This window comes from Zonotrichia albicollis, chromosome 18, assembly GCF_047830755.1.
Source record: "Zonotrichia albicollis isolate bZonAlb1 chromosome 18, bZonAlb1.hap1, whole genome shotgun sequence".
In the NCBI taxonomy this organism is placed as follows: domain Eukaryota; kingdom Metazoa; phylum Chordata; class Aves; order Passeriformes; family Passerellidae; genus Zonotrichia; species Zonotrichia albicollis.
In genome coordinates, this window is record NC_133836.1 from 7,478,207 (window position 1) to 7,487,822 (window position 9,616).

The following is a 9,616-nucleotide window of genomic DNA, read 5'->3' on the forward strand; positions in this document are numbered from 1 at the left end:
TTGTCTTAGTTGTGTCTCCTTTGAAACATTCTGTACAGCAGCCTAGGGCAGCCACCTCTGCTTGACATGCAGCCTCCTCACCTTTTCTTGTGGAAGGCTTTTGCTTCTTTCACAGGGCAGCAGTGCTACAATTGAGAAAACAGGGAGAAAACTCCATCAAATCGATGTCAAAATAAAAAATATTCTGTATTATCAGTATTATTATATTCTGTATTAAAAGTTCTGTATTATCAACAGAAGCAGGGCTTAAGTGCATTCCATAATCTCTCTCTGTGCTGTTGGTTCATTTATTTGTATTGTTCAGTTTCCATGAGTAGCAATTTGGTGTCTCTGGTTTTTCTCTTGTAGTCTGTTTCTGCAGCTCCAAAGGGCTCCAAAGGTACTGCTGGCAGGTCTGGCTATGATGACAGCACTTTGCCTCTGGTGGATAAAAGTCAAGGTCAGTTCTTCTCTTTGTCGCTTGTCATATAGTGCTTTACTGTTTTTCTGGATTTGCTGTGACTGTGTTACAGCACAAGGGGGTAAAAATGAATTATTCCTGTGTGCGTTTTACCCCACAGTCTCAAAATAATCAGTCCCTGTTACCTGGAGATGGATAGAATTTCTTTCCTTACAAAATGTACACTGCTGATACTGTTTTCTCAACTTGGATGCAGTGTTATCAGTTTAATCTTCCTGCAGGTGGGGTTGACCTTACCCCTACTCTGTACTGGAGTCTTTCCATTTTTTAAATAAGTGTGCCCATTTTGGCACAGCCTCTTCCTCTACCATGCAGGATTTTTTTTATTGGAGAGGAGTTTATTCAAGCTCCAACTAATCCTATCTGTGCTTTTTCATGAGGCACAGCCACACCAACACCAGTGTAGCACCAGCTTTGATTTCACCATGGTTGCTGTGTCTCTGAGCCTGGCTCTGTTTGCCAAGAGCAGGATTTGCCTGGTGCACTTTCTCTGGTTTAACTGCAGGCTACTGCAGAAACAACAGCCCCACACTGCCCTGCCTGTTTCCACCTTCCCTGTCTTTGAGCAAACCTGGCACATGATGGAGACTGAGGATGATTTGGGTCAGCTTGCTGATGTGACAAGAAACTTCTTTTCTTTGTGGATTAGTTTTCTGTTGGCTCAGCAGATGCTGGATTGGCTGGTGTGCCATAAGAAGCTGCACCCTGACTTATTTTCCTTCTCTTTTACTCTGGAGAGACCAGAGAGAAGCTTGTTAATTGTGGTAGGTAGTCCAAAGCAGAACTGTGGTTTCTGTTTGAGAGAGAAAGCCCTGTATTACAGTGCCAAAGCAGAAAATACATGGATTACATGTGCTCTCTGAAGAATTTGATTCAGACGTCCCTTTCTGAATGGAAAGCAATGGAATAGTTTGGGAATTTTTTTTACAATAATCTCTGCATTCAGTACTTTATCAACCTCTCTGGTTTTGTGACTAATTCAGAACTACCAGGTTTTGAGAAAAGCAAATATACCTCAAGTTGTTCCAATGCTTCTCTTTTCTAGATAATGAGAAGTCTGGGAGTCGTGATATGATACCAATGGATGAACTTGGCCCAGGTAAATTCAGTCATAGATCAAACTCTCTGTCTGTTCCAATAGAGCACACTGTCACTCACAGGAAAGTTCAGCTGTTTCTCTAGGAGATATTATTTCAGATGGATAAAGCTGACATTTAAAACAAAACATTACCTCACAAAATACTGGTCATCGTCTTTTTTTTTTCTTCGTATACATGTAGAGTGTCACACCAATTTCCCCCACTACTTCATGCATATATTGGAGGTACACTGACCCAGCTTTCATTCTGCTCTTTGGTCCCTGGGGCAGCTGCATTCCCTATTACAGATCTGCAACTCTCCAGGATTCTGAAAGAAAGAGTTGAAAATTTACTTCAATGTATTTCTTGTATTTAAATCTGTTCTGCCTTTTTTTTTGTAGGTAAAACCAAAATTAGGTTAGTGTGTGTGATATTCATGACTACTTTCCATTTAGCTGCATCTAAATGAGCCTGGCTTTTCCTCTAGACTGAGAAGAGCCACTGACTGTCAGTGATGTGCTTTGAGACTGATAAGCTGTGTAGTGTTAAACTTGTAGGGCTTTTTTCCTTTACCAAGGTAGATAAAGGTGCTGTGTGGTGTCTTGAGAATTTGCACCTATTTAAATGCAGCTGTATGAATGCCTCCAGATCTATAGTTACTGCTATTAGTAACTGTGATTGAATAAAATAGCAAGTTAGAGCCAAAAAAAAGCCAAGCATGTTCAGAAAGTAAAAGAACAGGTATTATATATTACCTGTATACAGGTATATAATACCTTTTGTATTCTTGGAAAAATGAGATGCCACCTGCCATGAATCAACTGTCCATATGTACTTTGCCTTAGGGAACACTGAAACATTTGTTCTCACAATGGAAGAAAATCTCTTCATAGAGGATTGCCTGGCAGGAATAGCTGTGTGCTGGCAGGTGCTGCAGAATGGGCAGTGCTGATTGTTTATAGTCTCAGTATTAATTGCTGCCTTATGCTCTCAGGAGTTACTGGTACAGCCCTGAGTACAAAACAAAATGCAAATTTACAGCATATGTACAGCATCAGGCAGATTCTCTGGGCCATGCTGTTCTCCAGTCTTTTTATCACCTTTAGAAGATGAGATCTGTCAAATTTTCCTGATTCCAGCTCCTCAGTGCTTTTTACTTTCAATATGACTATGACTTTAGTCTCTTTTCAGCTGACCTCTGAAATAGCACAACTTCATTTATCCAGTTTACTATCCTTAATTCCAGGGAACTGGAATAACAACATTTCATCTCTTTTCTTCAGGCTCTTCCAAATGCTGCATGTTTTTTGTCTTTTGGACATATTAATATGAGAAGGCTGCTCTAGACTATATTTTCAGATTTTAACTTCATAGTGGGCTGTTGTGTTCTGGAGTTTTTGTTCTTTTTCCACTCTGAACTGGTCCTTCCAGCCCAGTGTTCATCCCCTGCAGAGTACATCCGTACAGGACTGATGGTTCCAGAACATCCCCACCTGTCTGCCCCTCCTCTGTGGGTTCTTCTCAGTGTTTAGGCTCTCCTGGTGCCTGGGCCTTTCCTGTTAACCCACATGGGCTCTGCTTCAAGATCACAAAAAGAAAATTGCTGGTGCAGCTTCTTTGCTAATGTGGTAGGGGTTATCCTTCTCAACAGAGGAAATCACTTGGCTGTCACTGGTGAGGGAGGCAGAAGGATCCGTTGCCATCAGCCAGCAGTACCAGAGCAGTCAGGTCCCTGCTGTGTGGGGCAGTGGAACAGCCTGGGTAGGGTGTGGATGTGCTGGCAGACAGAAGAACCCCCGTATTACGAGTCACCATGGGATGATCAGGTCTGTCAGGTGTCCCCAGCTCCAGGCAGGCTGCAGAGCAGCAGTGCCACTGTCACTGTGTGCTGGGGCCCTGCCCCAAGCTCTCTGCAGAAGCAGCAGAATGGTGATCTCCAGTCTGTGCCAAATCCTCCAGAACTCTGTGTGTGCTTTAGTTAACCTGCAGGCACTCAGACAGGAGCACTTGGGAAGTGAAATTGTTCAGACCAGATACACAGAGTTCAAATGCCACTGTCCTCCATGCCCATCTTCAGGCACGACTTTTCCTTTCTCCTCCTTCTCTTTGATGGGTTTAGAGGTTTGATCTTTTGTAAGTTGAGAGCTGTGTGAGGGCACAAATGGACTGACACTGGCAGGCATGCATTTGGTCCTGTAATCTGTGATGACATAAAAATGTTGCTGTAGAGTGAGGGGGAGATAGAGAAGCAATAGAGATGACTACAAGCAGAATGCTGAGAGAGAGAAATAAACAAGCCAAGGATGGGACATTGCTCTATTCACCAAAGTAACTTTTGGCTATACAAGGGATTGTATTAAGTCAAAGTAATGTACTTATACCTTGGAGCAGCAAGATATGTATAGATCTATATGCCACAGAAGCAATTAATTCTGATTGTCTCTTCAAATGAATCTGAAATATGGGAGAAGCAGATTTCTAACTTCCTTGCAGAGCTCTGCTTCTCAGGGCAGCGAGGTATTTCTTCTCTAATGCAGCCTGTTTCAATTTCTCATTTTATTTGATCAAATCTGAACTTCCTATCTCTGCTGCTGCTTATCTTGACAGAGGCATAGAACAGTGTGTGGATTTTGGACACGTGGCCTGTGGGTGCCAGTCTGTGTACAGGCCAGGGGCCCACAGGACAAAATGCAAAATGTGTTGGAGTTCAGATGCAAAGGGCAAAGTTCTTGAGTGTCCTTTGTTGTCAGATTACTGCCAGTGCAAAAATGGGATTTTCCTCTTGCTGATGTGTCCTGGCTAAGTATGGGAGTTTTCAGTTTTTCTTATTATTAAATATCTGTTTTGGTTTTTTATTTTTTATTATTATAGTTTACTAATGACCTTGCTCCCTGGGAATTATCACGGCTGCCATCAGCTTCATTTAGTGGCTGTTGCTTTCTGGGGTAGTTCAAAGGTTTCCATTGTGTCTTGGCAATTTCTTTTGGAAGTATTTGTCGATCATCCATGATGATGCCACTACAAAAATGCAAAGTGATCCATTACATCCTTGTGAATTACCATGAGATTGTAAAAAGCTACCACCCAGATGCTGCAAGTTTAATTTTCTGTTTTTCCATCACTGAATACATACTTTTGTGAAGTATTTTGTCCTAACTAGATGATGAATCTGTAGATTAGGACATAGCCTACTAGCAATGTTCATGCCTGTCATTTGAAAGAGAATTATTGGTCGTGCGTTCCCCATGAGTGCTGGCTGGGTTGCTGGGTGCAGCTGGTTTTTTTCTTTTTTTGTTCAAAAGGAATAGCTAAGAATGTCAGGCATCTTGATTGTCAACAAGTAATTGTAAGTAAGTTTAATGCTGTGTAGCAAATCATGCTTTATGATCTGTGAACTACATGTATAACTCCAAAATTCCTTAGTTATTTTTGGTCAGCATGGTTAAATCATCTTTTACTGCCCTTGATGTCAAAAATGCATCCTGCTTCAGGTGCTTGTTTGCTGGTCTGTGTGCACTTGGGTTTGAGGCACACAGAACACTGCAGCTTTTCTCAGTTTAACCTGACTCTGTGTGCAGTTGTCATGTGGGCAAACAGTGCCACGAGAAGCCCACAAATACATCACTCACTTTTCCTTAATGGCCTGTTACAGGCAAGTAACACACGGAGAGAGAGGCATTTTCATAGTTTATGTAAAACTTTTTGTAGTATTCTAAAAACACAGTTTTTCAGGACAAGAAAACATTAATGATGCCTCAATTACACAGGGGAAAACAAAAGCCTACAGGGAGGTATAAATTTGGGTGTTGTTTACTCCAGATTACAATGCTGTCAAAGCAGAGCAGGCAAGGATCTATTTGTCACTGATAATGAGGGAAATTTGATGCATCACGAAAATAAATTAAGTTTTGCATTGTCTGACAATGATTCAAAGCAAAGGTTCTGAAATAATTACAGCCATTTCTTTATAGAACTCTCTCACAGTTTTCTTCCTTGTGTTCATCATGTTTTCATGCTGTTCCTTAGTTGTCAGGAGAAAAGGCACCAACAGGTGCTGCTTCGCAATGAAAGACAGCCCAAGCACAGCAGGGATTGCATTGAGATTTCTTCCAACTCGACAGGCCCTTTTTTTCAGTGCTCTGACGGGGACTCTTCCAAATTATTGTCATGTCCTGCTAGTAGTCAGGCTCAGGAAAAGTGGTAACAGGCTGCAGAGCATTCAGAGAATGAACACAGCCAATTAATCAGGCTGCTAAGCAAGGAATGCAGGATTTGGGCTGAATTTGGAGCTCATTAGCCACAGGGCATGAGATGACAACTTGCTGCTTTCCTTGGGCACACTAAAAAGTGCAGCAGGCTGGGATGAAAACAGTGCTGCTTGCTAATGAGTGCCAGCATCTGGCAGTGCTATAAAAAGAAGGCTTCTCTGTTTGTTTTTAGCTAGTAAAAATGAAATTTCAGAGCTGGAGCACATGAGAAGCAGGCTGCCGGCATCTTTGGGTTGTGGTGGTTTGTTTTCCTTGCTAAAGAATTCTGCTTGCATCAGCTCTGTTTCTGCTCCTGTTTTTGCTTCATGCCTGACTGCTGTGTTTTCTCCTCAGATGGATATTCCACCATCGACCACCGAGACAAGGAGCGCAAGTACAAGAGCAGTGATAACACAGGAGATGCTTCTGAGAAGGAACCTTTAAAAGTGAGCTCCCCTTCCTGCTGAGGGTAGTTAGTGCCTTGGGAAGAAAGGATCCAGTGTCCTCAGCCAGAAACACAGGGCAGTCACTCACCAGGGGGCTGTGTAAAGGCCTTTTTTTATTTCACATAAAGGCATTATTTTGTAAATTAGCACTTGGCTAACTAGAAATAAAAACAAAATGTTGCTTTCCAGTCAGCAGCAAGTGCAGGTACTTGCTCCTGTACTCTTGTAAATGGATGAGGTTGTAAAGATAGGAAGTGTTTGTTCTGTTGCCCTTGTCCAGGCAGCATTCCCTGGCCCTGAGCTGTGTAACTGTGCTCAGACTTTGTTTTGACAAGTCTCTTCAGGTTGTCATGCTGCTTTATTGTCTTCATCATGAGAAATAGGTGTGATCTTGTGTGTCCATGTCCAGCAGTGTGGTGAGTAGGACTCATTTCTGCAGCACTCATGCACAGTCCTGATGGTGGACCATGGCCGTGGGCCAGGGAGATGGAGAGCAAAGAAGAGACATGCACAGTTCGCTGTGTGTCTTCTAAATACAAATTTAGACTATTTTCTAAATGAAAGTAGTTCTTACTTTACAAGACCTTTTGTATTATGGGCTGTGTGCAAGTGTGGCTCAGTAGGCTCTGTGTAATCTCTGTTGCACTTCTGTACCTTTTCAGAGTAAAAAGTCTGTGAATGTAAAAATGCTGTGGCCACCAGTTCTCCCTGGCCTTAATATAAGCTTGGGTTTTCCCCTGGGGGAGTAATTTCAAGAAGGAATATGAGGATTCATTGAAATAAGAGTCAGTGGTAGGAGACACTATTGCTAGTCTGCAGAAGGCTGTCCTTAATAACCTTCAGCACATTGTTGATAAAACCAGAAAATCCAGGTGATTTATGTTGATGGGAAACAGTTAAACTTCAGCCAGCTGAAAGACAAACCCACCATCGTTGAACAGGGAAATTAAAAAATGGGATTTGGAGAAAAATACTTCCATAGATGGTAAACTAGGAAGACTGCACCAACTTGTCTGTTTTAACTTGCCTAGTCAGGCATTTCCTGCTGTGTTCTGCCTTTCCAAGAAGGTACACCCTGGAGAGTGGCTTGGACTTTTTTTAAGCTGATTACTGAAGTCCTACAATGTGTCCCTCTCCTCCAGTTGGCAAGAGATGGTCCTGCTTGAGCCAGTATCAGTCAAATAAACTTCCTAGTTCCTTAATCACAGTTCTAGTACAGTTTTGCAAGGATGCAGCAGGAATGGATGCAGTAAGTTATATAAGAATGTTGATCAATAGGAACTTGGCAAAAAATACCTTTTTAAGGAAAATAGGATAAGATAGGAAAATTAACAAGTACTTGTTATTTTTTCTACTCAAAATTCATTAAAGTGGTCCAATGCAACCCTCAAAATCACATCAAGCAGCCCTAACTCCAGTGTATGACCAAAGTGAAGGACAATCAGAGTTCAGGAGGTGCTGCTTTGCTTTTATGAGAAAGAGAGAAAAAACATTTCACCTCAACAGTGTGTGACCCACAGCCTGTGCTGCCTCTTGGTCCTGAGCACCTGGGGGTAGCCTGAATCCAGGCTGTTGGGCACAGCAGCGGTGGGCAAAGCCCTGCCCTCACCTGGGCACAGCTGAGCAGCTGCTGCTCTTCCTCTCTGTGCTGCCAGACAGAAATGTGGCTCTGGGGTTGTGGCTCGTGAGCTCTGTGCAAGCTCAGGGGAGGCTGGGAATCCAGGGAAGTGTGGCCTTTTGGCTGTTGCAAATGCTTTTGTCAGTATTGTCCCTTTGCTGATCTTGTTTCTTTCTCTACCACTAATTTTCCCTTGTGCTACTTTAAGCTGACTTGTTTGGTGGTTTTGTTTGATTAATCTGCTCTGTTTTGCTTTAACTCCTCACCCTGTGCTGCAGAATGACACAAATAGGAAAAACATTAACAGGAGTAACAGGGCTTCGGTGAATCTGGTGGATGCCCGTGACATTAAACCCCAGCCTGTTGACTCCTGGGTCTAATTTGCATGCATGGTAGGTCCTTTTAATGGTAATTGGGGCTAGTGAATAACTTTCTCTTGTGCATGATCTGTATAGCTGTGGGATCTCTTCAAATCTAACTGCTAACTTACAGATAGATGAAAGGGCATTTGGAAGAAAAAAAAAGTGGTGTTTGTACTATTCAGTGTATCTTTAATGAAATGCAATAAAACACCACAGTTTGATTAAAAATAACCTGTCAAATAACCAGGCAGAAAATTAATATTGTGAATGATTAGTTGTCAGCTGAAATGTGAAATATTTCTGCTGTTAGGCCATGGGAATGAATTTGAGTATTGTGTTCCTGCTTCCAACCATTTTTCTCCCTCAATGCTCATTATAAGGATTAGCCTGAGACTTAAGAAAAAACATATCCTTGACTATTTTTGGATGTCCCCTAGGGTTCCCACGAATTACAGCAGGAAAGCTGCTGACTGTACACGAGTTACTTTGTAAGGAGAGATGATATTGGTTACACAATAAATAGTGACCCACAACTCCCACTTTCCATTTTCTTTTTTTTTTTTTTTTTTAATTGTGTGTCACTAAAGAAAGGTGCCTTTTTGTTGTGTTCTAGTTGTGTGCCTTTGCCATGTGCCAAGTTCCTCAGTAATGTTACCAGCCTTTCCTCGCTCCTGCCACTGCTAATCTGTGTCCTGCTGTCTTGCTCGAGTCACCCCGGCGATGCCTTCTGGCACTCCGTCAGAGGATGCTGTGTTTGGGACAGCAGGTGGTGTGCCCCTGGCTAGGACTAAAGGAAAATTGCAGTGACTGTCACGAAGGCACTGAGCAACTTTCCCATCAGAATGGGCAAGAGACTTTAAAGGCCCAAATTCCAAACCATGAGCTGTCATTCACCCACATAATTCTACATGGAAATCCCTTTCATTAGTGGGAGAGAAGGTTCCTGTATGTTTTTGGATGGTGGTGCTGGATATTTTTTTCCCTCCTTCCTTTCAGTCTAATAGGAATGCAAGGTGTTAGCAGATGGTTTCTGGTTGGAAGTGCCTGCCCAGAGAAGGCTTTCAGCATTTTGAGGTGCTGTCACAGAGCAGGTCTGGCACCACTGGCCTCCCACGGCTGCTCAGCACTGCATGATCAGCCATGGTGACTCAGGCACGGGGTAGCATCAATGTGCCTGTGGTGCCTGCTTCATTCCCACACTCTGCTCTGAGCAGTGAAGCCCTACAGGTGGGGTCCTGACTTTGAAAAATTAAGTCTGTGCTTGTTTTTCCCAGACATGCCCATCAAGGAGCCCACGTGTTGGCATAGGTTGACATTTCCAGTCACTGTCCTACCACAAGGTGATGGAGATCACCAAGGCCATGCTAATGACTGGTATTAATCAGTTCTGACTTTATTTTGCAG

The 9,616-nt window shown here is 42.8% G+C and overlaps 1 protein-coding gene across 21 annotated transcripts in view; it reads left to right on the forward strand.

Moving 5' to 3' along the window:
* Positions 1 to 9,616, forward strand: part of ARVCF (ARVCF delta catenin family member) — a 251,292-nt gene that overhangs the window by 231,867 nt on the left and 9,809 nt on the right. For 20 of the 21 annotated variants that reach the window (XM_074554654.1, XM_074554657.1, XM_074554656.1 and 17 more), the window contains 4 exons: positions 349 to 439; positions 1,506 to 1,559; positions 6,141 to 6,232; positions 8,129 to 8,242. In XM_074554654.1, the coding sequence (XP_074410755.1) occupies positions 349 to 439; positions 1,506 to 1,559; positions 6,141 to 6,232; positions 8,129 to 8,230 (339 nt within the window). In that variant the 3' untranslated portion in view covers positions 8,231 to 8,242. The remainder of the gene's footprint in view (positions 1 to 348; positions 440 to 1,505; positions 1,560 to 6,140; positions 6,233 to 8,128; positions 8,243 to 9,616) is intronic. The other variant, XM_074554662.1, reaches the window with a different exon arrangement.